Below are 27955 nucleotides of genomic sequence, written 5' to 3' on the forward strand. Positions count from 1 at the left end.
TCACGTTTATTAATTACTTAGATGCCTATGTAGGGAACTCATGTATGCATAAGGACACCTAATCTGCCAAAGAGAATGCACACCTCCATCAGCATATCCCAAATATGCGAGGAGCCGAATAAACTTTGAAACTTTTCTAGGGATTTAAGCCCGAACCTGAACCCTCTGAGGCATGGGCTTAATGACTTCAGAGTATTGGAATTAGGGAGGATACATCAGGACATAAGACTAATAAATATTCGAAAGCCCCCTTTAACGTTTGGTTAAATATTTATTATGTAAGAGTGGTATATTGAATATTTAATGCAGCTGTTTATTGTCAATCAATGTATGTTCACGGTGCCTTGCGACCTTTATTCTGCCAGCGAAAGAAAAGGCAGGGGGGTGCACTGAAAAAAAAAAAAAAGGATTCTTATTAAAGTCATTTGTCCTTGTATTTGGTCTCTTGGAGTCTCTCAGCGCCCACCCTGTGATTCCCTCAGATTTTTAAAGCCGGAAGAAGGAATATTTGTAAAAGGTGTCTTGTAGAACATTCCTCCTGACTTTCAGACAATTGTTAACCTAAAGTGTCTTCTTTCAGTCATGATCCAGAAAGCCATGCTATAAAGGCGTTTAGAGAATATTGACAATTGATAGAGGCTGCTGGCATATCCACTAAAGTCCCCCTAAACAAAGGATGCGTGCTTAAAACTCTCCTGTCTTTCAGATGATCTGGAGCACACATCACACAGGCTCATCAAACAGATTTTGCGCCTGAATTGACAACTTTTTCATTTGTTTTTATTTTATTTTTTAAAAAGGTCCTGTAATTGATCTGCAAAGAAATAAATAAAAATGTTTAGTTTCCACCTGATGCAAAATATCTCCAATATTTTGTTGTCTTTTTGCTCTCATCTCTGCCTTTATTTCTGTTTTCAATTCACTTTGCTCTCTTCAAAGAAGTGTGTGTGTGTGCGTGCGTGTGTGTAGGACCCAACAACTTTGCTTTGTTTACATAGAATCCTCCCGCCTTAATCTCCATCGCTGGCTCCAGTTTTGGACAGTTTAAAAGCCTCATAACAAAATTCACACAGCATCAGGGGGGCAAAATGACTTTACTAGTGATATCCTGTCAATTCGTGTTGCAGTAAATTAAACTCTCAGGAACAAATAACAAAGTCCAGGAACATGGCGGGCTGGTATATAAGAATATGTGGGAACTGAGGGGTTGTTGTTTTTTAACGTGATGGTTTTTGTGGTTGTGAAGCTTTTCCTTTGGGTAAGCCTTGAACAAATCCTTAAAAAGAAGAAAAATCTAGCAACTTGTGATACAAAAGGAGACGCTCTGCGATGACCTCATTTGCCCCATAATTCATTTTAATTTGGGAGGCTCTTCTTACTTTTAAAATCACCAGGTAGAGTTTAGTCAGCAGGTAGAACAGATACCTAAGCAGTCTGCAGCGACGAAGACGCCCCAGGAAAGGAAGGGACATCTGCTGAAACCAAAAAGGGAGGATGAGATTAATGAACAGAATGACTGAAACGAAAAATGATTTTTGGTCACGGGGAGGAAACTGACTATATCGGACAGGAGATCAAAATCTTTAAAGGTCGTGTGTGACTCGGGACTGAAGCATAGCCTTAAAAACCACAATGGGACTTTTATTGGGTGGGTTTCTTTCAAATCCAGAGTCTTTATTAAGTGATCCTACAGACAAAACCTAAAGAAAACATGGCGGCTCCTGCTCTCTCTTTCTCGTGAAGCCCTCTGATCAACCTGTCCTTTTAATTTCATACGCCTACGGGCGACGTTCTTCACTTTCGACTGTTCTGCGTCTTTGGGCGTAGGATGCCTCGCCCGCAGTGGGTTCAGATAAACGCGCCTCCAGGTTCCAAACCATTCTGAGCCTCCTCACCAAATACACACCTCTGCGCATGGAGAAGAAGAGATGGGTGTGTGTTGTGTGTGAGAGAGGGGGGACAGCAGTAGTGCAAGGCTTCTGCAGGGATGGTCTGTTTTGGCTCTCTCCTTCGCTCTTCCATTTATGAGTTGGATGCTTCTTTAGACACAAACTTTTAATTAAAGTGTCAGGAAGCCTTTAACTACCCCTTTTTACGCAGCAATATTCATGCTAACTACAAACGAATAAAAATATTGTTTACGGGGATCATTATTTTCCTCCACTCCTTCTTACCAAACACTATTTATTGAACCTGCCCGAGGTGGGGTGGGGAAACTGAAGAAATTCGCAGTGCTGGGTGCTGTTTCGGAATGGTTCTGCAACATCTCTTGCAAAGTGAGTTGCCCCCGCCCATTCCCCCCCCACCTCTTCTTCTTTATTCCTTCTTTCCACTTTTCCTGGTGGGGCAGAAATTTCTCCTGTGTCTCATCCGGCTGCATTGGTGGCGAGCAGAAAGGGTCTAAAGCGGGTGGCTGTTGAAAGCATGTGGGGTATAACACACAGGATATCTCTTCTAGGTGTGCGAATAATTTATTGCTCTTAATAGGTAGATATAAGCTCAAGCGAGCCCCAGTGCCGTTGTGTTTTTTAAAGCCCGGTTTAAAGTATAGGATTTGTCGGCTTCCTGCGAAGAAGCACAGAAAAGACAGCTGTGGAGCCACAGCACTTGAATTTGAACCACCAAAGTCAATTCCCTGACTACCATAAAACAGAAGAATGAAGGCTGGAAGTCTCACATTCCTTTTGGTCTCCACTTAGAAAAAAATATATAAAACAACACAAAAAACCCAACAGCCCATTGAGCATAAACCGTGAGTGCTTTACTCGTTGATAGATTTCATATTCACAGCCAAGAAATACTTTTTAAAAACTTTTTTTAAAAAAATTAGTTGTCTAAAAACCCTCTTTAATATATACGGGGGAGAGAGAAGAAGTAAGAAAAGGAAAAACCTTTCAAAGTAGGTGCGTTATGACAGTGTCTCCCCAAGTTGTGTGATGGTGTGACTCACTATGAAGATGCATAAGAGCAGAGCAGAGCAGGCAGAGAGAACAGGATTGTGTCAATTGCCAGGAAGAGCTTCCTAGGTGTAATTAGACATATGTATATGTTCACCCGGTTGGTTGTTTGTGGCTCGCCAAGTGTACTTCAACATGGCATTGCTGTGTTAATCAGGCAATACATTCCCTTCTTCTGTTGCCGGGTCATTTGCCCGACAGAACCAAGATCACACTATAAACACATCCCAGTATTTTGTTATTGTTATTATTATTTAGGCAGAAAATTGTATCCACGTGGACAAGACTTTCTAGGAAACGTACTTTTCTGTGGGTAAAATGAACTTTGAAAGAACCCAGCTCCGATTATAGTTGTGGCGGGTTTAGCCAAAGAAATGTTCCCATCGTGGTCAGGACTCCGGTCCCTGGGTTTGTTTGTGTACATTAAGCGAATCAAGACTGAACGGTACATGATGGACAAGGCGGATTTGGGCAAAACTAGCAAACATTTGCCAACTAGTCTATGGACGGCAAAGATTTCTAGGTGTGGTGGAAACCCGCCTTGGATTTCATATGAACTAGTTTCATCGTCCTCTTATCAGTTTGGGGGATAAATTAACATATGTAAATCAGTGCAAATTTCGATTAACTTCATGGTCCACACCGATTAATGCTTTCATTGAGAGATCGCCATACTGGTCTCTCTTTTAGAAATGTGCAGGCTAGGACACAAAGACTACCTTGTAGAATATGCATAAATGTAGATATTCTAATTTAAATCTCTTTTTTCCCATCTCCCAGAATCCCAATCATAGGCACATGTACTACCCAACCCTAAAGCTTTTCCTAGGGAGAAATGGGGTCACGAAAATGTTGTTTACCTCTTGCCTTTTGGCCTTTTCTTGCCGGATTTCCCCCGAATTTCAGAATGAAGCGGACGCCCCTTTGATATTTCTACGGCCTACAGTAAGATAGGTTCTCTATACAGGGGATGAAGGATTACTTTTGTGAGGTTTGGGCATGGGAAGCCACCCAAACCTTTCAAGCAGCCGTTTTCGCATGCCTTCTTTGGGCCAAAGAATCCCAAACTTTTGACGCTTTAGGATTGTGACATGTGAGTCTTCAGCGATGCAGCTCACTGGAAACAACTGAGTCCCACTGAATCCTATGCAAGTGACTTACAAGTCAATGTGTTTGGGATCACAGCCTAGGAATGATTTTCCCCCCCGTGCAACAGCAATGCAATTACTTCCCAAGGAAAAATAAAATACCCCGATGTATTTAAATCAAGCCAAAGGGTACTACAAACCTTCGCCAGCAAGCAGATTATCCTCGACTGCTTGTGTGTTCAGGAAATCCGGGGCCAGAGACAATAGCTACAAGTAGGAAGCTCTTGGAAAATATTATTGTCCCCCAATGGCAAAGATAAATTTAATTGGATATAAGCCAGCCTACTAAAGACGACTTCATAAGCTGCTAACGATTCAAAGCGGGGAAGCGAAGAGGGGGGGAATGTTTCAGATCTTCCACAGGCCAGGGTTGCAAGTTCAAAATCATGTGGACCCAATAAAGATAAAAGCTGATAAGCGGTATGCTTCCCAGCCACACGCAAAGTCAACAGTGAGCAGTATAGCTGCGCTGAGGGATGCCCGGACTAGATGCCCCACGCAGAATTCTCCTCTGCGCATTATTGGGGTAATATAAACCATCATAATTGGGAGGATTGCAAATGATACTTGGCATATTGCAATGAATAATAAAGTCCAGTGATTGCTCAGTAGGGTCTGATCCTGTGCACACAAGCAAGTTCGATTGAAGGCCATTGTCTACAGAGGGTTGCTTGGCTTTACTCCCAAGAAAAACGTGCATTGGGTTGCGGCCATATCAATATACATGTAAGGATCGTTAGGTCAGTTCCACTAGTTAGGAAGCTAGAAGCGAATAAAAGGAACTCTTACGCCAACATATTTGGCCGACCCTTCCAGTCCAAACACACTTGAATATATATGCTACAAAGCCAAGTTCATTGGAGTTTGCCAATGGCTTATTCCGCTTTCCAAATGAAAGGGGACCTAGTAATTCACCCAAGAAGCCAATTTTCGGTGTGTTTCAGGTTCCTTTCAAAAAGAATAGCTGCACTGGATTGTGTTCAAAAGAAAGTGGGCCATTGACCAACATAATACACAAACGTTTTAAAAGCACCCAACGTTTTAAATAATAAAATTCTACAACACGCAGAGAGTGAATAGACTCGCATAGGTTTTTTAAAAATGCTTTATTGTCTGGATGAGGTTCTCGGGATGTGGATCATCAAATCCCAGCTAAAGAATTTTTGTTTCACGTGAGAGTTCAGTTTTATTAGCAAATATCTCCGTATGCACGATATAAGCTGTATTGTAACGGGATAGCTTCTTATTAGATTGTGTGAAGGAAGACATAGCAGCCACTACGAGTGAGATTTTGCCAAAAGGGGTTTAACTTATATGAAACATTCTGCATTTGGTTGTGTGTATGAGCTGGATTTTTTTTAGCTTTTTAGTCTACCTTGATACCTACATTTCTTTCATTTCAGCCAGCAGGCTGCCTTTTTCCCATCAGACACACCGTGATCAAAGTGAATTCTCAACGTTTTTACAGGGGAGGGGCGGAAAGAAACTTCAATAGCTTACCCTCCCGCTCCCCGATGTAAGTCAGTAGGGCTGGAAGCAACCCCAGTATCCACATTTATCAGAATAAAATGAAACAGAATGCCTGGGATAGTTGTGTGGTGACATTCGGCAAACATAGAAACCAGCTATAAGGAATGCTCATTACTTCAGAGCGCCTTTTGGCAATGCTATGAAATATCAGCCTCTTTGTTTGCATGGGGACGTGTGCGCGTGCGCAAGGCAGTCTCTCTCTCTCTCTCTCTCTCTCTCTCTCTCTCTCTCTCTCTCTCTCTCTCTCTCGTGAAATCTATGTGTCCCTCAATATATGCATATGAAAACAGTTGAGAGTAGCTTGATAGTCCACAAGTGCATCTACAGACATCAATTGTTGGAAATTCGCACAGAAATGCAACTACAAAAGCATGACTCTATATGTGCTTTTTGTTTTGTTTTGAAATCTCGTGAATTATTATGTCTCATGGTTTCTAGAAATTAGCGGTAGATGAGTTACTTTCAGTGGGGTACAAGATCTAAATGATCCAGTCAAGATCCAGATCCTGTCCTTTAACAATAAAGTTGGGGGGGGGGAGTGTGCAGCAATGCATTTAACTTTCAGTCGTGTGCATTCCCTTGGAAATCCTTCTTGAAATCTCAAATTATATTTCTAAAATGAGGTACTTAGTTAAAAAAAATTTACTCGGAACAAAACCCAAATGCTGTATTTCTCCGTATGCCATTCCACTTATGAAGTCGAATAGTTATTGTGGTCACGATCCGGCCACAGTTAAATCCCACCAATGTCACTGAGGGACATACTTTATATACACACACTACCCTGAAATTAATTTAAAAGTGACCGTCTTTGGCTGGATCGTGCCTTTGACTATTTACTTGTGTTACAGCTGTCCCCTCCCCATTTATAAACCCTCTTTTTATTAAATACCAGACGCTTTCTCTCTTTCTCTTTCTTTCTTTCTTTCTTTCTTTCTTTCTTTCTTTCTTTCTCTCTTTCTTTCTCTCTCTCTCTCTCTCTCTCTCTCGTCTCTCCCCCGCCCTCTCTCTTTATAGATATATACACACAGAGTGACTTACTAAACTGAAATTTAAAATATCTGTTTTCTTAGTAACTTTATATTGCTTTAGTTATTGACTTCATCCTACTATGATTCCGAAGCAGCTTGTCTGAAGTGCTGTTTGATGCTTCTATTCTCTCCCTCACGCGCACATTCCATCATTCTGCTTTCTTTATCAGACATACTCCCTTTGGGACTTCTTCAAATCTGCTATTCTGTGTCTGCATATAAATGGATATTTTTTTTTTACAGTAAGGAGTTTAGGAACTCACATGGTCGCATTGTCCATTTCAGTAAGCGAGAGGGGTGGCTGTAGGGAGAGCAAATCCAAAATTGTGCGTCCTCTGCACGCTGGAAAAGGATGCAGATTTGTTTGGCTTTGTTCTTAAAATACCTTTAAATGCTAGCAGCGAGATACTAAATATTTTAAACTCGGAGTTCCCGTTGACTTCAAGGATGTGCACATAAGGATGTCTCCTCATTGTGACTCGTATCGTAGGTAACGTGGCAAGAAGGCTGCTGATTACAACAAAAATAAAGCAACGCTAATTGATAATGTGGGACTGAAAGGAAAGGACAAGTATATTCCGTGTTTATTTTATTTTTTTAAATACAAACAGAGGCCGTCTTTTTTGAGGTGGAGTCCTGTTTACCAATTTCCTCTGCCATGCAGGGCAAACGAATGAAAAAAAAGCTCTCCTGTGCCTTCTGCGCCACGCAGAAATCCCAAAACAAACAAATAAACAGGACTGGAAGTTCAAAACGGGGAAGAACTGCAGATAGCGCTGCAAATGCACATCTGGCATTAGTCTGGGAAGAGCCACACAAGCGCGCGCGCACGCTGTATAGATTAGGCGGCTTTGGAAACTGTCACTGGGAAATCTGTTCATTTTCTCTAATGGACTAGGAGAAGGATTGTTGTTATATTCCTCGCCCATCCCACAACAATATCCTTGCTAAACAGCACGCACGAACGCCGGGTGTCAAGACAATATAAATGATTGGGTTTGTGTTTTTTTGTTCATATGCGTTGCGGCACTGCCTCCTCAGCTAAGTAACAACTGTATTCGCTACCGCTATGGAGGAGGGCCATAGACCCAGGCGAAATTTATAGCGGCCCCGGCGTTGCGGTTATGATTTTGCTATGATATTACTTGGGAACAAAGTCCCATTGATTCCCTTGGAAATCTACTCTCTTGCAAAGGCGTGGGGTTTTTTTTGTTTGGTTTGTTGCTTTCCCTCCCTTACTCCCCCCTTACTCCCACGTCGCTGCCAATACGAGAAGAAAATGGGAAGGGGGGGGGGGTTGAAGCTACTTGGATAGCCTAAAATTATGGGTTGACCTCGATGGAGATTTAATTCTCATGCTCCCCTCCACCATCTTGCGGTGGTAAGGAAGCGAACCTGCTCTTCTCCTCCGTCTCAGCCAAAACAAGGACTCCAGCCATTTTTCATAAGTTTCCTCCGAGAGGAAGACTTATCTTTCACCATAATGAGAACAGCTTTGCCACTGAGAGGGAGGGGCGCTTTCTTTTGGAGGGTGGGTGGGAAATAAATAAATAAAGCCTCTTTATTCACCCACTAACCCCCCACTTTCGCGCCTCTCTCTCTCTCTCTCTCTAAATTTCCTCCCTTCCCCTCTCTTCCACCACCCTCCAACCCTTATCCCACTCGCGATATCACCTTATCGGTTCAATCTATGTAAAGACCACCCACCCACTCCCCTCTTTAACCTCCGAATCCCTGGCAGATCTCCTGTGCGCAATTAGGCCCGTTCTGGGACCTCCGACGGACAACCTGTGATATGAGAATGTCTATAATCCAGCCCTCCACAGTAGACAGGCTGCTCAAGACTTTGCAGGATCTCCCCTCATTTCCGCTCTTATTAATTTCAGGCGCTCTGATCTATCCAGCCCATCCCTCCCTCCTCCTCCTTTATTTAAAGATTATACGATTAAGACAAGAAAATCTAAACCCTCCTTTCCCTTATCCCCTCCCCCCACCCAGTCTCCCCCTCTCCTTACCGAGCGAACTTCATTGTTTTCTGGAGGAAACCGTAATGTTGAGACATTAAACCCTAATTGGGCTTTTCTTTATGACGTTTAATTTCCTCCATCGCAGACGTGTTTGCATCTTGCTGAAAGAGGAGTTGTTTGAAGTCTGCAATCCCGGAGGGGGGGGGGAGAGGGAGGGGAAAAAAAACTTTCCAAGCAGCAGTCGTCATGCGGACTTCTGGTCTCATTCCCACATAGTCTCACCCTCCATGCACCCCCACAGCCTTCCTCTTGATCGTTGCATTCAGATAGCCCCCCCTCCCTCAAAATAAGAATGGTGATGTAAAAGAGAGGGGGAAATGGGCCGGGGGGGTGTTTAAAAAGAGAGACAGAGACCCATATGTTTACTCGGGTAAGAAATGCGATGGCCATTTAGCTCTGTTGTGACAAATCCATGAAAATGGAGGACCGCCGTATACCATATAAGGTAGGATGCTAACTTGACCTTCACTTTGTAATGGCGGCCCCCGCCCACCCAGACAGACTGTTGTAAACAGAAGTCATCCGACCAAAAAAAAAAAAAAAAGATTAGCACCGGGCAGACAAGGTCTCGCAGAATTGCTAACACATTTGCTGGTTTTTAAGCTGCGGCAAACGAGGTACAATATTTTCTGAACTACAGTAGGGGACGGAGTGGGGGTGGGGATGGAGGAGGAGGAGGAGGAAGAAGAAGGGGCGGGCCTCATCATTGGAGATCAACAAAGGTCTTCCCAGATCTTTAGTTTGCTGTATTAAAGGGTTGTTAAGAGGGGGTCTCCCCAGATCGGGCTTCGTATAGATTACAGCGTCCGGAGCTGTTGTTGAATGTGGCCTTGAGGTAGAGGGTGGCTGGGTGACTGGGTGGGGGCGGCCGGCGCTTCTCTTAATGAATTTATCTGTCCAGATTCTTAAAAAAAACAGCAATTCATTACGATGACGACGAGGACGGACGATTTACGAATTCACTCTAATTTTAATGCAGGAGATCATTCAAAAAATCGCCTCTGCTTTTATTTAAATCTATAGAATGTTTTGTTTACGTCAATCTGAAATGGAAAGTGTTAAAAGAAAGCGCGAGTAGCCTTCCTTCTTTCCTTTTTAAGGAAGGCAACGAGAGTCTCCTGACTCGCCATTTCCGCAGCAGCCAAATCACAACAGTGGCAAAAAGTTTGTCAGAGTGCTGAAAATAGGTTTAGTTTTCCTTTTCGAAATGCTGTGTTTGGGCCCAGGCAAACGATCGGTTCGTGATTGTCAGTGCGGGGAGTTCAGCCTTGTATGGTGGTGGCGGCTGTTTGCGGGGAGGGGGGGAGGAATAGAGACTGTACCTGATCAAACAATATAATTTATTGAACATACCTTTTTGCTTGTCAGTTACCTAGACATAATGGAGCGCTATCGATAGACGGGTCATGGATCCCGATCCACTGCACGTATTAGGCGATCGTCTCCATTTAAGTCATTTTATCCCCCTTTAAACCAACCGAGTAATAATGGCCACCAAGTTATTGCATCTTTCACAAACTCAGAACTTTTAAAATCAGCGCCGCATACTTTACTGATGCAACGCCGCCAGTCGTTTATATAGATGAGTAACTAGGAAAGGCACGACCAAAGACCAATTAATTTCAATGAGGAAGTGCTTAATCGACAACAAGGGGACTTACAAGCGCTCCACCTTGACTGGATCCTGCCCTTTCAGGAATACAGAGGAGGCAGTAAACATAGGTATTGTTAGGCTGATATTGTATCATTACATTCTGACGCAAATAACTGGCATAGCAAGCAGAGCATGTTTGCCTGTTTGCATGTTTATTTGTGTGTGTGTGCGCGCGCGGAGAAACACAACATTCTAATCAGACTCATCATAAGCATGAAAAAGGGTGAACGTGTTCAAGTCTCTGTCGGCAAACACAGCCACCTATTGCCCGGTCTTGGCGGGCTAATCGTCGCCTTCATTTCAAAGCTGGACTCTCCCTTTGATTTTAGCAGCAGCTACTGGGAGGTGTGTTTTGTGGGTGTTTCAAGCCCTTCATTTGGTGGCCCTACGTGTACCTCTCAGACGGAGTACATGCGTTCTCCTTTGTCATTTACATCCAGAGCTCTGGATTTCTTCCTTTGAATATTTATTCCTTTATTCCTATGGCTGTTTTGTATGGCCCCTCACTGGCCCAAAATTTGCACTACCACGCAAACGCATGCAGAATATGTGCAAATATTTTGCCCCCACTCAGTCAGGAATTCTCGAGGGACACAAGGGATGCCGGCAACAGGACTTTGCTGATTGTGCAACCTTTAAAGGACAATTCGGTGGAACTCCCTCTTCAACTGCAGTAAATGGCAGAGCTCTCGCAGATTTTGATGGTGAGTCTAGGAAGGCGCTAGCTGTTCGTTATTAGGACTCCCTCCTACTCCACCCTATTTCATATAATAATACTAATGATTCTTTCTTTCTCAAAACCTCACACAGCCTCATAATAGATTAATAGTTCTTCATCACAATGAGATGAATTTTCACATGCCCTTTAATTATCATCTCATCTCCAGCGAACACTGGTTTTGGAGAAGGTAAAGGCGGGTATTGGATACAACTACAAAGATGGTTCCCCCCCCCCCCTTGGGAAGATTAATGTTGGCTGTGATTCTTAAAAGATCTTCAGATATAGCCCAGGCTGCTTGCATAACAACAATCAACTACCACAAGGCCTTCATCACATCACTTTATTAAAGGGGGAAAGTATTTTTAGCCTGTCTGTTTCAGACCCAGCCAACCATAAACAAAGATTCTTAAATGCAAATACGGTCTTATTTGGGTTCCAGAAAGGCAAATGAGATTTCTAACTTTTGGGCATGCCATAAAAGGAGAGTTTTTAAAGCCACCTTCACTCTTAATTATGGGAAAGCCCTAGCGTTTCCAAATATAGGAAAACGACTCAGTCCAAGTTAAGCGTCAACTTGCTTCTGAGTAAAACTGGATAGGATCCGGCTGCAAAAATTATCGCTTTCAAGTGGGAGAGATTTAAACACCTGCTTTATAGTTATAGGCAGACACATTTACTTGGGAATAAGTAAATAGGGGTAGGATGAGGGCGCACATCTCTTTGAACTCTATAGAACTCCATAGCCCTTAACTCAAGCTAGAATGTGTGCACATTTCCTTTCAAATTAAGGTTATTGGGAGATACACGTAGACATAACCTCATGTTGTTGTTAGTTTGTTGGTTGATAAGTGAGTGGTTTTCTTTAACTGATTCATCAACTCTGCTGGTTAGCATAATCTCGCAGAAACAAAGCCTGGCTGTAAGAAATTCTAAGCAAACTCTTATGGCTCCTGCAAGGAATACAAATGTATCCATCTTTGTATCTTTCCTATCCTTTTCATCTTTATTATCACTCTTGTTAACAACACCAGCGAGGCTTGATACATATATCTCGTTTAAATGCAGTCAACCATGAAGCCACTGCAGTTGGTTGCTACAGACATATTAATTAATTTATTCTCTCAACAGTAAAATATTGCTGTGTCTCCTTGCTACCAACCAAGTCATATAAAAATCAGGGTTTATTTTTTTACCCCCTCTGCAGTTCATTAGGCTTTACCTATAAGTTTCCATTTGAAATGATTTGCTTTAAAACTAATTACTCGTATTCTATTTCATTTCCCAATCCCGGAGTGTAAGATGGATTCAAAGGTGGCGTGGGTGGCATATGTTGGTAAACATTGCTAATTATTCCCACTCTGTCTTGATTGTGTATTTATGAACCCACCCATATAAAAGGGGGAGAAAATACTCAGTAAAAGGTGTGCTGGCATATTGATGATAATGGCACATGTTACTTAAAAGAGTGCAGTGTCGCTAGGGACAGTGTAAGATGATAATGTATCAGCCGAGATTTTGTTTAGCAGATTTCCACTTTGAGAATAAAATATTGGACTCACTCGCAGCACATTCCAATACACACCTACTCAGAAGTGAGCCTCTTTGAGGTTAGGCAACGTGGTGCCCTCCAGGTGTGGTGGACTGCCAAAGCCTATCAGTCCAAGGCAGCATGTCCAATGGTCAGGGATGATGGGAGTTGGAGTCCAACATCTGCAGAACATCACAGTAGACTATTCATGGTGTATATAGGACTGCAGTCTCAGGGTGAGGAAGAAGAGAATGAGGACCAGAATTGCACCCTGGGGTGACAACAGAAGGCCCAAGCATAGGCTAGCCCTGCACAATGTCTACAGTGCGCCAGGTGTATTCAGAAAAGACTGTTTTGGGGCCATGGCTTCTAGGGAATTTCAGGGACCTCTGTTTGCCTAATCCAGGGGTAGGCAACCTAAGGCCCAGGGGCCAGATGCGGCCCAATCACCTTCTCAATCTGGCTTGCGGACGGTCCAGGAATCCGTGTGTTTTTACATGTGTAGAATGTGTCCTTTTATTTAAAATGCATCTATGGGTTATTTGTGGGGCATAGGAATTCGTTCATTTTTCCCCTCCAAAATATAATCTGGCCCCCCACATGGTCTGAGGGACGGTGAACAGGCCCATGGCTGAAAAAGGTTGCTGACCTCCTGGCCCTAATCTCTGAGTAAATGCTGGCACATAGCTTCAATTGCAATCTCACTTCCAAACAAGTGGGCAGGGCAGATCACTTGCCAGGGGAGCTAGTTGATGGTTACACCTCCTGGGCTGACACACTTCCTTAATCCCAATGGCAAGGATTTGATCCTCTGTGTTTGCATTTGCTGAAGAGAGGTATGCCCACATCAGTGCTGTTAAGGTATTTATTTACCCCTCCAGGGATATCTCTTCTGGTGTGTCTGAGGACTAGTATTGAAATAAAATCAGAAATGAGGGGAAAGTAGATGTTGCTTTCATTAAGCAGCATCTAAGAGTCCTCTCTGATGTGGTTTTAAGCTCTTCTGATGTGTTAGCCCTCTCAAATGGAAAACAATGGGACTTAAAGTGTGTTTAACTCTGACTGGATAGGATCTATCATTATCATGATGAAGAATCCAAGAAAAGGTAACCACTTTAAAGTCCTGTTGATTACAGGAGCGTAATCAGAGTTAAACACCTGATTAACTCAAAGAGCTTTTAATTTTGAGTAGATCGTGCCCGTTTGTATAACTAACTCTACTACTCCCACATTGCACCTATATGATAGCGTACCTAGGGTGGCATTAATATAGGGTGCCATATTAATATTTACATAATGTTATGTAAGTATTCATTTTTAAGCTTCCCGTTTAAAAAGGTTGGAGAGATTAATAATGAGGGCTATAATATTTCCTCCGGAACACGCCTGGCCCCAATCTTCTGACCGCCCTTTGCTATTCGGTGTCCCTAAAGAAGATGCATTCGTAACAAAGCCTACCCTTTTTCGAAAATAGACACAGTTTGTACGTGGCAAATGGCGCCTAGTGTCATACACGAGCGAATGACCCTATATAATGGAATTTCATTTTTTAAATGCCCTTCACGACGAGATTTGTTATGTTATCTTTTTTGCTTTCTCTTCAGTCTGCGGGGTCTTTCCAAAATACCAGAAGAGCATGGGAATGTTTGCAAAACATTTTTGGCTGCAGCCGTTGACGGGATGAAAGCCAAGGCAAGGGAAGAGTCAGACAGATAGCTTTGCCGCAGATCCTCCGTGAAGTCCAAGACCAAGGCTTGCTGACCCCCAAGCGAGGGACCATTTGTCAAGAGGGAAGACATCCCGTGCGCCCGGGAAACCGCGCGAAACAGTATTTCAATTGTCTTATATATGCTTCAAAATAGCACCGATTATGAATTCTCAGTAAGTAGATATGTGGCAGTCAGTGCAGAGGCTAAGCTTACCGAAATATAAGATAGATACAGGGATTAGAGAGAGAGACAGACAGATGGATAAGACGGACAGACAGAAAGCGGAGGCAGGCCAACCAGTATTCCACATTTGCACATTAGCACGAGACAATGGCGTTTTAATAATTTGAAATAAAACAAAAATTAATCACTGGCTTGCACTTTTTTTAAAAAAAAAATAATCCACGCTAACATTTCCCTAATTTGGTAACTTGAAGGAAATGTGTCAAATACTTGTTAGCATTGTTATCCGGATCATAAAAGCTGCCTTCTTACTTGGGAACAAGTTCCATTGGAATAACTATGCATAATGCGACATGCTGCTGCTGTTGGTGGTGGTTTAGTAAGAAGGAAAAGGACATCCTGTTAAACCGATCCTGAATTTTGGGTGGTAGTTGTGGTGGTGATGCGTGTGGGGCTTACCTGATACTGGCGAGCAAGCAAAACACATCGTTGGGGTTTTCTTGGGACTAGCATGCATCGCTTCAGATCTATAATATATAATTACTCTTTGCACCATCTTTCTGCGCTGAACAATGACTATTATGTGCATATGTTCAGCCCCAGAGGGTAAATTCTCTATTTTCCCCCGATAACACATAAAACATTTGCTCACAACCCTTTCGGTATAGAGAACACCTATAGTAAAAAAATACTAATAATGATAAAGATAAAGCATTACTTGTTTTCGGATCAAGCCTATGCGCTTTTGCATATTTCCCATAATTTTGGAATAATTTGCACTGTTGAAATACAACTTAACTGGGTGTGTGCCTGTTGTTGGGGTTTCCCCCCCTTATTCTCTTGAAGGCAGAATTATTCCTTGCAATTCAGGAGATGGGGTTATACTTTCCGCTTCTTAATGAATTCATTTTAAAGCCATAGCTATGAAATACACCCCTATATAAAAAAAGCAGCAGCAGAAGCAGCAAGCAAGCTGAGGAACAATACGCACTTTTACTGCGAGCAACAATTTGTCCTAGCCACTCACTGGTAATAAATAAGTTTTATCTATTTGGGTGAGTGTTTAAGCATCTTTGGAACCAAGCATTCCCTCTTCAAGGTGAACCGATCCACAATTTTCTACACAATTTATGCCTCTATATACAATCCAGGCTTGTTGGACATGATCCAGAACCCTATTCACTTCTGTGGAGCCCTTAACAGTCCTCATATGACAACCAACGTTCCGTGCACACCTCCAGTAAAAGAGGCAGAAATGATATTTGTGTGGGTACTTCTTTCGAAGAAATGAGAGTGAAAAAAGAAAAGAGAAACCTTGTGAGTGAAATCTATATCCTTTTGAAGCCAAGGGCAAGTCTCCAATTGATTTTAATGGTGGTGAATGACAGCTCTTGAAAGCACGGTGGGGAGTGATTCAGTGAGATGGGCACCCCTAAACAGATGCACTTGAAAGAAAGTCCTACAGAGATACACCAAGGTCCTCTGCATCCTTACACAGAAGTAAGCCCCACTTAGTTGAATGCAGGTTACTCCCTAGTAAAGGGTGCATAGAGACGGTATTACTACTGCTTTTGAGTGTTCTGAGCACTTCAATCGCTACAACAACCTTGTACGGTAGGTCAGTGTTATTAAAGGTGAGCAAGGTGAGGTTGCCATGTTAACAGCGTGCCTAGCGCCTGCTAGGCTGAAACGCTACACAAATTTAGCTGCGAGTTAATTCCATTGAGCTTAGTGGGGCTTACTTCTGAGTAGGCATGTAGAGAATTGAACTCTTAAGGGCCGCAGCGAGGTTTGTACCCTCAGCGAAACTTGCTTCCAGATAAACACCTTAGGCTCGAATTATTGCAAGGAAAAGAACGCACATAGAGTTTTCTGTGCTAGGGGAATCAAGAGTTACCTGTCCATACCTCGAGGCATCCATAGCCGCCATTATTAGCATTTAAATGAATTTGGGCCGGATTCTTAAGGGGAACAGTGTGAATATTAGAGGAATCGGTGAATGTTTAAAGGATCGGGGCCCCGTTGTCTTGCAACTTCCCATAGATCTCCATTACTCTTGATGTATCATAGAAATAGTTTCCCTTGAAATGCATATTACATCCTAAAAGCTTCTGGGCTCATATCCAGCCCAGGTACTGAACTATATCGAGTTCCAAATGTAGAATGTTCACCTACAAAGGCACTATAGCCCTATGAACAAAGAAGCAACGTTTTATATCATTCGTGTCATTAAATTTTAACTCATAGCCCGCTGTTATAATTTCTTCCTGGACTTTATGAAGGATTTCCTATTAATTTCGCGGGCGCGCAAACACACACACAGCTCCACCCAGTATTTTAAATGCCTGCGATGGGGTCAGAGCTGAATTCAATCGGATGCTGTTGCCGACAAATAAGAGGAGGCTGACCAAACCTTGTATGTTCACCTTTTAAATAATATTATGTACACACAATATACAAATCAATGCATCCCCCATGATCCGTCTCTGCTACCGAGACGTGTGCGAGTGTCGTTTGGGCACAATTGCACACAACAAGCCAAGCAGCCTCTCTGGCGCGTCAATATTGTGTATGTTCAGAAGGGGGCGTCGCGGGTTGGGGGGAGGAGAGAGGCGTTAGCAAAGTGCATCACCAATCTCTAGCAATTGCCTTCGCGCAATCTCTTTCTTTCCTTAATGCACCTATACCATAAGAACACAGGACCTCTTTGCAAGGAAGTGCCTTCTTCTAATAACAGGACTAAAGAAAGCGGAGAGAATTGACTGGCATAAGCTCACACCTCTATCCTATCCCCACTTATTAAGAGCCGAAGGAGCAAAGGATTCTACATGGGGATGAGCAGTTCTTGATCCGCTTTTTGGAGATGGTCTCTCCCTCCTCCTCTTCACAATCCACTTATTGATCTTTTAAAAGGTTTTTGGCGTGCGCGCGCCTGCCGGTGTGTGTATTAATGCATTGCTCCAGCCGCCACTAAATTTTATGGTTGAACCGAAGACCTGAAAGGTGGATAAAGTCATTACATGTAAATCTTCCTTTCCAGAGGAAGATTCCACCTCTCTCTCTCCCCCTATACATACATACATACACACACACCCATCCCCTACCACTCATACAACCTACACAATTCATGAAATTTAAATTGACTCTGTGGAATCGCTGCTATAAAGGCACCTGGCTGGATATTCAGAAGAGAGAATAAAACACGAAGCCAACGGGAGGAATTAAATATGGGCTTATTGAAGAAGATCGAATCCAAGGCTCGTGAGGGTTTTTCTGCTTTGTTTGGGAGGTGGGGTATTTGTTTTGTTTTTGTTTATATTGCAAGAGTTGCAGTTTTAAATAAAAGTGTCTCTTAATTTAAAAAACAACAACAAAACATCCATGTTATTTTAAATAAATAAATATTTCCCCCCTTTAATCTAGGGGAAGTTTGTCTTGGCCTCAGTTGCTCCTGAAAGGGGACAAAAAGAAATAGACTGGTGACACTTCTCTTTCCCAGAGAACAAAATATCAGTAATGATTCCGTTTATAAGCAAGGCCATCAGGAACCCCCCCCCAAAAAACCCCCCTTATATTCGCATTAAACGTTAACATCCCAGATTCATTTACTCTCTTATCTTCTTGGATTTTTTTTTTTAATTATAGGTATCATTGTGCTCCGAGGCACCCCTTACTTTACAACCTATTTTATATATCCACTTAATTATTTTTTTAAGGGAAACATGATCTATATACCTCCAAATGTTTCATTGGCTTATTTCTGTGTGCGCGCTACTCTTTTACTAAGCTCTCTCGGTCCTCCAACAGTCGATAGTAAATCACCAACCAGAGGTTTGAAACATTTTATTTATTATCAGAAATCACATAATAATACATTCAATTTATTATTATTATTATCATTATTATTATCATCATCATTATTGTGAAACAACTTTTTACATGACTATATAAAGCCGGGGGAACGTGCTATGGACAGACATTTGCATAGGCCCTACATATAATAGCTTGAGGTAAGAAACATTACATATGGACTATATTGCCAACGATGCATATTTAACAACAGCAGGAAACTAGACTAGAGAATAACAAGCGAAGGACCGAGCCACAGACACCGGGAACTAACACAAGACGAACAGAATTCACACGGAATAATAATACTTCAATGCAATCTGAACGAGAATATTGCATATATTTCAACTTCTTCATTTTCAAATTTTAAATTATCACTCCCCCTCCCTTTAAAAAAATCGTTGAAGTGGCAACTGAGAATCGCCTGCTATGTGCAGTTACACACCAAGGAGACCATTCTCAGGTCTCAAGATTCTTGCTGGTGGGTTGTGTATTGTATTTCTAAGCGTAAAACTCCTTCACTGTAGATAGAAATCGCTCTCGGCGCGTAAAATATTAACATCAAGACAGTCTTTCTCTCTGTCTGTCGCCTGCCACAATTGTAACCGAACGCTGCGTTTTATAACATTGCCCCGTAAACGCTCAAAACCCTGGTAAGCCAGCCCCGCCAACCCCTTCCAAAACGCAACCTTTTGCCAGCGAGTGACATGTCACATCTTTTCAAGAGGAAGCGATGGTAGCAAACCAAGTACAATACTGATAAGTCTGATTCCTCGAACATGTTCCTCCTTTACCGCACAGACACAAGTCTTCCCTTCTAAATTTATGCAACACACCCCATGACATTTCAGTTGGCTGAAAGTCGTTATTTTGACCGAAAATGCTGCTTCTTTCCTATTAATATTATTGAGAAAACTGAGACAAAATGGATGATGACAGCGCTACCGGCTTAAGCGGTTTCATCGGACTGCTCTGTACAAAGGAGGCAAAGCACAGGCTGGAGACAACGGGAATGGCGTTAGACTGAAGCCTACAGTTTTCTGTTCTTCAAGGTACCTTTTTGGAGAAATAGGTAGGCGTCCTCCACATTTAGCCGCCTAAGAACACAGACACCCACATGTGCTCTGTTCATTGCACATAACTGGGGGGGGGGGAAATATATGGATGTCTCTCACACACGCCCCCCCCCCAATCTATTGCACATAATTGTGACTGGGTACCTATTGGATTCAAAGCAACTCACAGGCAGAGGATGCCTCTTCTTTTACAAAGGTTAGAGTTTGTAAAGGGGAGACTTGATATACCAAAAGGGTGATACTGGGATGGGGGACCTCTCAAAACTCTGGATATTGGGGTGGGGGCAGGGGGAAGCGGAATAAAGACAAGGAACGATGGCACAGCCATGGCAAGCAGACCTAAATATAAGGCTTGCAAGGGTGGAGAATGAGCGGGGCGGGGGACACACAGAGGCATTTTAAGGACTAGACGGCATCCTTTGCAGCTCGTAAAGGCGAAGCATTCCTGCCACCGGCCATGACCATGAACGCCGGGACGGGGAGCCACGTGGTGACAATTGAGCCTGGCCCAGGAAAACGTTGCCTTTGTCATAAAATTAATCCCCTCCGATATAAAAACGAATGAAGCAAAGCCTATCGTAGCAAAACTCGCCGCTTAGACCGTCTTGACCCCCCTCACCCTACTTTGCTGTTGTGGCTCATTTGTCTCATCGTCCAGTTCCCGGCCGCTCCAACCCACCCACCCCCCGCCCCGCGACATTTTTTTTTTTTTAAAGTATGCAATTAGGAAACCAGCAGAACAGAACGAGAATAGGTTCCTGGACCCCGATGAAATAAGTACCAGGAATATCAAGGGAACTTATTCCCAAGTCAATCATTTAACGGGCTGACAGGGAGAGAGATTCCTGTCGGGTTACTTCCACGGTGGAACAACCCTTGTCTGCCGCCTCCCCGCGCGCCTTCCTCCCCGCATTGAGTGGGAATTTAAGGAATGGGAGTTTAAGCAATGCCCAAGCCTGTCAGAGCTATTAGGAAATCTAATGGTTGTCTGAGGCAGGAGCTGACCGGCAAGGCAACCCGCTCTGCGGTTCCCCTTCCTGCTCTGGGACTGTTCTACACCGGGGAAAGTACAAAGGGGAACCGGCGGTGGGGGTGGGAGTTAGACGGATGAATGAATGCGTTGGGCAGAAATTACCGTATATCCCCCAAAGCAGAATGCGTGCGTTTGTGGTTGTAGTGTGTGTGTGTTTGGGGGGGGGGATAAGGCGACACCCCCCATAAATGTTCAGAGTCATCAGCTGCTGCCTATGAAAAATCAGGAATGAAAATAAGTGTGTGTGTATGTGTGTGATAGAGAGAACATACACACAGACACACACACACACACGGGAGAGAAAGAGAGAGAGAATTTTTGATTCTTAAGGGAGAACTGCCGTGATTAAAAATAAAAATCTAACTAAATATGAGGAAGATTAAAAGAGGGGAGGGGTGGTGGAGGTAGAGGAGAAGCATCTCATTCATTTCGAAAATAGCCACCATTAAAGAAAACGTTTTTAATGCCAGAAGAGAACTCTCTATCTTAGAAGGAGGGAAGCTATTAATAGCTTAATTAGCTCCAAGGGGCTGCCACTATAGTTAATGTATAAAAGGGGGCATCCCCCCACCGCCCCTCGCCACCATCTTGATCATCAATAAACACAGTAGCATAATAAGCGGGACGAAGTCTCCTTCAGTGGAGCTATTATCAAAACACAATTTGAAATTATTGTTAGCGTTCTGTAATGCTTATGGGGTTGTGGAGAGAGTAGACCCATGCAGGCGGCGCGGCTGGACTAGGAACGCGAGAGGTACCGCGCAATTCTACACAGGTCTACTCTGAAGTAAGCCCCCCTGCTAAACCCCAGCATGCCAAGGAGTATAGGGTTGCAGCTGTAGCCTCTGAAAAGGTTGCATTTTTATAATACCCTAACATGACAAATCATTCCTCACTTTATGGGGTATTGGATTAACTCGAGGTGGGTTTCTCCCCCCCTTTTTTTGGTGTTTTGCAGCCCAATCATAGGCGTTGTTTACTTGAAAGTATTCCCACTAGGTACACTGGCTCTAGGTACAGTGGGCATCCGCAGAAGCGCGCGTGTGGGCACCGCCTGCCATTGGAAAAGCCTTGGGGGTAGATGTCTACAAAATTCCATCCTCAGCTCGACTTTCCCCCAGAAGAGCATTCGAGTAAAGCACCAATATATTTCCCACCCGCCAAGCACGGGGGACAGCCAGCTGAACCTCGAAGTTTCAAATATTGGACACTCCTATTATTATCGAGATAGATACGCTGCAAGCCTCTATCTAGGTACTGAACTTTTTTCCGCCCGGTGTGCCCTGAAAATAAACCCTGGCAAACATAAAACACTGGCTCGCCATTCTCCATCAGAATGGTTACGGTTGATTTAAGGTGAATGCCACATCCACTTAAGCTTTTACTCCAGAGAATGAAAAATCCCAACACACTAAACCGAGATATATATAGGACAGTGACTTTGCTTCCTGGAATGCTCTCTTGCTGAGGACCGGGTTACCGACCAAACAAAGCCAAGGCCAAGGCAATGGAGACCCTCCCTCACTCTGCCCCACACAAAACAGGGAACCCTGTTGCTTAGAGGGGAAACCCTACCTGTGAATGCTCGCACACGCGTAATAAGAGCGAGAGTGTCGGGCTCAAGACTCACATTCAGAACATACTCAACGACACTGACTGACAAATCTTGGTGAACCATACATTAGAAAAGCCACGCTGATTGATGAGGGGGGGGGTTTCCTTTCTGCGTATTCACATTTTGTTCTTCCCTAACAGGTCCAGAAGTGGAAGAGAAGCATCCCACCCCCTCATACTCTCTCAATCACACACTTATAACGTAGACACGCCTGCTGTTGGCTGGCTTTCTTTATCTTTTTTAAGGATACTGACTTTCGTTGGTTTGTTTTGTCTTAAAGGAAAAAATAATAATAATCTAAACTGGCTATTCAAACCAGATCAGGTAAGAGTCCCGGTACCACCAGTTGCGATGAAGAAGGCCGGAGAGTCTCTGTGGGGTTTTTTTTTTACCCGATAGCGGACTTGTCTGAACTTTAAAAGAAGGAAAGGGCTTGCTCTCTCAGGAGGAGTCTTTTCTTTTTCATACGCCGGTTCTGGAACCAGATCTTCACCTGCTGGTCACTCAGGTTTAACCGATCTGAAAGCTCCCTCCTTCTTTGGCGAGTAATGAATTCATTGACCATAAACTCCCCTTCCAGCTCCGCTAGCTGTAGTTTAGAATAGGGTTTTCGCTTTTTCCGGGACCTTGTGTGCATCGGGTACCAGGGAGCACCTAAGAACAGCGTGATGGAAAGGAGATTTAAACACATGGAGGGGAAGAGAGATAGAGAAAGAAAGAAACGAAAAGAAAAAGGGGAGCGGGTAACGCTTTAAAAAAGGGAATGCTTCACCCCTCCATTTTTGACCCACACACGGCTCGTTATTTAATAATATGAGATACGCGTTTCTAATGCCCAATCCAGTAAAGATGCTTTAACTTCGAGAGAAAGGAGGATGGGTGGGAAGAAGACCTTTACATCTGCGTTTTAGATTCCAAGCTCCTGGGCTCCTGTGTCACCACGCATACCACATAAGTCATACATTGCAGGTTTTCGGAACTATTAGGATTTAAGGAGAGACCTTAAAAAAAAACTAGTTAGGGTTCTCTCTCTCTCTCTCTCTCTCTCTCTCTCTCTCTCTCTCTCTCTCACACACACACACACACACACACACACACCGCTGGACATTTATAACCGATGGGAACTTTTGCTTATTTATCTTACAGAAAAATAAGCAACCTAAGCTAGCTCTTACAGATCCCGAACAGCCAAAAAGTACCAGCACCACCAGCTAGAATGAATGCTAGAGTGTCTCTGTGGTTACCGTGTAAGACCTCAAGGCACCAGATGGGCTGGCATGCCTTAGGTATCCGGTTTAGGAGATGTCAGATCTGAAGTTTAAGGACGAGGAAGCCTCTGTCTTCAAGAGTCCCAAAGCCAGATTCTGCAGAGGGAATGAAACATCTCCAGCAGCCAGGGACGCTTCACAGGAGACGAGAACCAACTGGTCCTTGTTCCTGGAAGTGTTTGCTCACCAGAGGATCAGGCACATAACGGGAAGCTTTATGAGAGAGAGTTTGTTTGGGTTGGGTTTGTTTTTGTTTTTTTTTGTATTTTGGCAAATGGTGTCTCAGCATTGCGTGGAGATATATACTTTTCTTTATAGAACCTTCCCGGTTTTGTATGGGGATGGGCTGGGATGGCGGGAAGGCGAGAATTGGGTTTTGAAAACCAGGGTGTTTGTTTCTTTTTTTTAATGCAGAGCTTGGCACCATCCTTAAAATGGGTTTTTACCCAGGGTGGCTAATCTCACCGGGGACAGAAAACCTGTGGAAGTTTAGCCCTCCCAGCCCTGCAGTCAGACTTCTACCAAATCTTTCAAATACAATCACACACCCTTCTACATTTCATTTCTGTTGCAAAAGCTTCACGCACCCAGTGGCAAATTGTCCTGTATGTAGCGTGCCTGTTCAGATTCGGGAGGAGGGTGGAGAGAGAGAGAGAGAGAGAGAGAGAGAGGCATGAAAATCTGTCTATCTGGGCCATCGCGATCTCTTTTATGGGATATTTACATGTTTATAGGCTTTTCTTTTAAAAGAAGCAGCACCTAATAAAGCACGAGGCATTTGAGTGCTACCCCTAGTGGCCTCGGCACAAATAGACATGCTTCAGTCCCAGCTGCTAATTTCATGGAATTTATAACAGCAAGAGTCGCGAGCAGACTTTTTCAAGCGAGAGAGCGCGCGCGCGCGTAAGAGAGAGAAATAGAGAGAGAGAGAGAACACAAAATAAGAATAAAATAAAGAAGAGGCATTGCATAAATTCGCTTTTCTTATTCGTATATATATATATATATTTCCTGGTCGCACGTTCTTACCCCCAGCGGAAAGATTGCTTCCTTGGTTGATAGGGGAAACCATTGTGGACGGCTCGCTGGTGGCGCCCTTATTGCCTTCATTGAGTAAGGAGGAGCTGGAGTCTGACTCCAAAGACTGACAAGAGGGGGGATCGTGGGGCACCGCCTCGGGAGCCGGATAGTCAAATTTGCCGAAACTGCCGCTCATTCCATTGGGGATCCCAGATTCGAGAGGCATCAAGGCATTGTCCCTAACCCTCTCTTCCCTTTTGAGGGGAGCGTTCTCCGAGCACGCCTCCCTATAGTAGCACTTGCTCTCTTCCACTCTAGCTAGGTCGCAGGCTCGGCTGAAGGAAGGGTTAATAGACACGGGGCTGCTGAGATAGGGCTGGGGGTATCCGTTGCAGGGTTCTGAGGATGCCCAGGGCAGAGAACAGACATTGTCCCTTCTTGGGTAGGAGAGAGACGGCAAGCCGGGCAGCTGTCCTCCGGAGGCTCGGAAATTGGGGAAATAGAAGGTGTCTCCCGTATGGATGTTCACCAACGGTCCCACAAACCCAGGATTAAGGAGATTATGTTCGCCCATTTCCGCGGGCCTGACCAAGAGCTTCTAGTTTATTGCTATCTGACATTAAACATAGTTAAACCTAAAGGTCCACCCTATTGGTCCGCAGGGGTCACGTGAGCGCCAACTTGCGTTGGAGAAAGGGTGCCACCCACCTTTAGCAATTTGAGACAAAACAAAACACTAAGTTCTGCCTTTCGGTTTTTTATATGCTTTTTAAAAAAATCATAAAACATTTTATAAAATAAAACAACGGGCTTTAAGCACTGGCCTGAGAAACCCAAAGCACTGTAAAAAATAAAAAATATTATCCCCCCCCTTCACCTTAAAGAAATGACACCCTTCTCCCCAGCTGCTTTTAGGGTCCCTTCAACAGCTGGCAAAATTAAGCAATTTTCTCATTAATTAGCTCCTTTATTAACTAAAACAGTTGAAATTTACAATATCTCTCAATAAATTACTATTAGATATTGTGTCATATAAAGTTTACAGGCTCTTTAAGGAGACGAATGAGTCTAACCGCAACAGGCTCATATTTACAGATGATAGGGCGAAAGAGTTTTTAAATCTCTTCAACATTTCCACCTTTAACAGGGCGGAGTGCGGGGGGCTTCTGCCTCTGCGCCGCCTCCCCCCCCCCATTCTGTTTATTTATTTATTTTTTAAAAGCAATCCAACAGCCTAGTTAGGGTGAATTTGTGTGTGTGTGTTTTCTGGGGGGTGGGTGGGTGTGCAAACATTGCCACGGCCAATTTCTGAGGGCTTTAAAAAAGGAATGATCACCCTTATGAAAATTAGATACATTAAAACAAAGGGAACTGGCGGGGGGGGGCGTCGTTTTATCCGCTCGGCTCACCTGAAATAACAGTGAGGAGGACGCGTTAGCGGACCTTCAATTAGTACCCACTCAAAGTGGGACGAATCGGTCCTTTCTAAAGCTCTGAGCTAGAGGAAGGAGGGAGGGAGGGGACCCCGAAAATAAGAGCTGGTTCTGTCTAGGAGAGAGACTGCTGGGGGCGTCCTCTTCAGAAATCCGATATACTGTGTCAGAGAGATCTCGCTTTGAGAAAGGAACCTTAAAAGGCAATCCCGATTTAGGAATGATCAGAACTAAGCTTCGTGGAGAACAAAGGGGAGAGAGGTTATCTTATGGGAAAGGGGGGTATATATATATTTATGGGGACTGCATCCCAAGCCGCCACCCCCCCCCCAAAAAAAAGAAGATCGGAGGAATTTTCTCTGCTACCAACTTCCAAGACTACAGAATTCGACGACAAATTACCGTAAATACTCAAGTATACGTAAAAACTGATTTGTCGGAGGTCTTGTCGAAGGCACCGAACCCTCGACACCCTACCCCATATAAGCAAACCAACATGAGGAATGGACGGCTACATACCTTTATTTTTATTTTTATTTAAACAATAGCAACCTACCCCCTATATTGATGCGCAAAACCCCGGTGTTATTGAAATCCCTCGGAATACATTAGCCGGGACTTCCTTTACATTAATGGCTACTCCCCCTTCTCCCGACACGCTCCGTACTTTAGCTCTGCCAGCTATGTAGGAAGGGGGGAAATCACGTGTTAATCAAATAAACACTTTTCTTTCCTAGTTCTATTAAAGGGCCAGCTCCCTAATACCCCAAATTTCCCTTCCAACATGCTCCTCATACACCTATGTGTAAGTGGGCATCCTTTTCGGGCAGATACGTACCTTAATGTGAGAGCTTTGTATCCGGCTAAACACTGTTAACCCGTCCTTACTTAAGGTTAGTACATTACTGCATTATTATTATTTTAAAAATTCAGGTGCAGTTCCTTGCACTTCTTTGATTTTAAATGGAGATAGTGCATATCTCTTGGCGGAGTAAACCGTTTTACAGCCAGGAAGCGCATGATCGCCGCAGATCGAGTATAAATTTGGACCTCTTTTAGGGAAAAAGAATAATCGTTCTTTGTTTTAATCATTCTACCTTACATTCTCCAGCAGTCTTCGTGGCTTTGTTCTCTTATCGACACCGGAACATTAACTTTAGCCTCGCGGAGACATTTTAATCCTTCTTTCACTCGCTCTAACAGCGAGGGGAAGAGATAACAATAGTTGTAGAGGCACCGAGGTTTGCCATCCAAGAAGACCGTATCGTTTCTATATTATGAGATAACGCCCCACCCTCTCAAGAATAAAGAGAGCGAGCGAGCGAGAAACCCAGATTATTCTCGTTGGCAGCAGGTCTCGAACCATCTTAAAACCCAAGAATAAAAACCTGGTGGTATCTCTCGGTTTGGCTGCAATCGTGTCCACCGCGAGACCTTTTCAACTCTGGTTGAATTCAGTGGGCTAGAAGCCGGTTGACTCTGTCAAGACCGCAGCCCATAACGTCAGGAAAGCAGGTTCACAGGTACACAGCGTGACACCTTGATATATTTCTGGCCGGTTTAACAATGATAAAGCTTTATTGGTATTATTTTATTTGGAAACACCGCCCCTCCTCATTGCACCCTTTGCAGCGGTTCACACTGGAATAAATGATGTCGGAGGTCCAAAGGAGCCAAGGGGGGGGGGTGAGTCTCGGTGACGGTGTTTAAAGTCTCCAGGTTTCTGTGATAATCTATTTATTGCCAGTAAGGATGCCCATTTGGGTGGGAAAATAATGATGATGATAATAATAATCTGACGGTTATGATTGTCTTTTCTTTTCTTTTTTTTAATCCACCCCGTTTACTTGCAGCAAGAGAATGTAATTACTTTACTGCGGACCTTAAAATAAAACATTCTAAAGACTCGACTAAGGCTTCTTCATGAATAATTTATATTACTAATTTAGAAGAAGAAGGGGGATATATTCTTTTGGAGGGAATATACATATCAGACTCCTTCTTGAGGGATTCAGGGATGCGGTTTTCCCCCCAGAGGGACCCAGTTCCATGCATTTCTACGTTCACATCGGATTTCTTTTTTTTAAATTACTATCACATCAAATACCCTAGCTAGACCTCCCCCCAACCCACACCCCAGACATACAAACATTCTGCAACAGCAGTAGCTATC

General features: G+C 43.6%; 1 protein-coding gene and 1 long non-coding RNA gene across 2 annotated transcripts; one reads left to right on the plus strand and one right to left on the minus strand.

Moving 5' to 3' along the window:
• Positions 1-9234: 9234 nt before the first annotated feature.
• On the plus strand, positions 9235-15812 carry LOC309363034. The gene is made up of 3 exons (XR_014165178.1): positions 9235-9310; positions 14201-14477; positions 15640-15812. It is a non-coding gene; the product is annotated as an uncharacterized lncRNA (long non-coding RNA).
• A 2503-nt stretch (positions 15813-18315) lies between these two features.
• Positions 18316-24941, minus strand: HOXC12 (homeobox C12). The gene is made up of 2 exons (XM_081898980.1): positions 24359-24941; positions 18316-22715 (listed from the first exon to the last, which is right to left on the minus strand). The coding sequence occupies exons 1-2, from the start codon at positions 24921-24923 to the stop codon at positions 22477-22479; spliced, it is 804 nt and encodes a 267-aa protein (XP_081755106.1). The 5' UTR covers positions 24924-24941; the 3' UTR covers positions 18316-22476.
• Between the last annotated feature and the right edge of the window lie 3014 nt (positions 24942-27955).

Source organism: Podarcis melisellensis (genome assembly GCF_964234715.1).
Source record: "Podarcis melisellensis genome assembly, chromosome: 2".
Lineage (NCBI taxonomy): Eukaryota > Metazoa > Chordata > Lepidosauria > Squamata > Lacertidae > Podarcis > Podarcis melisellensis.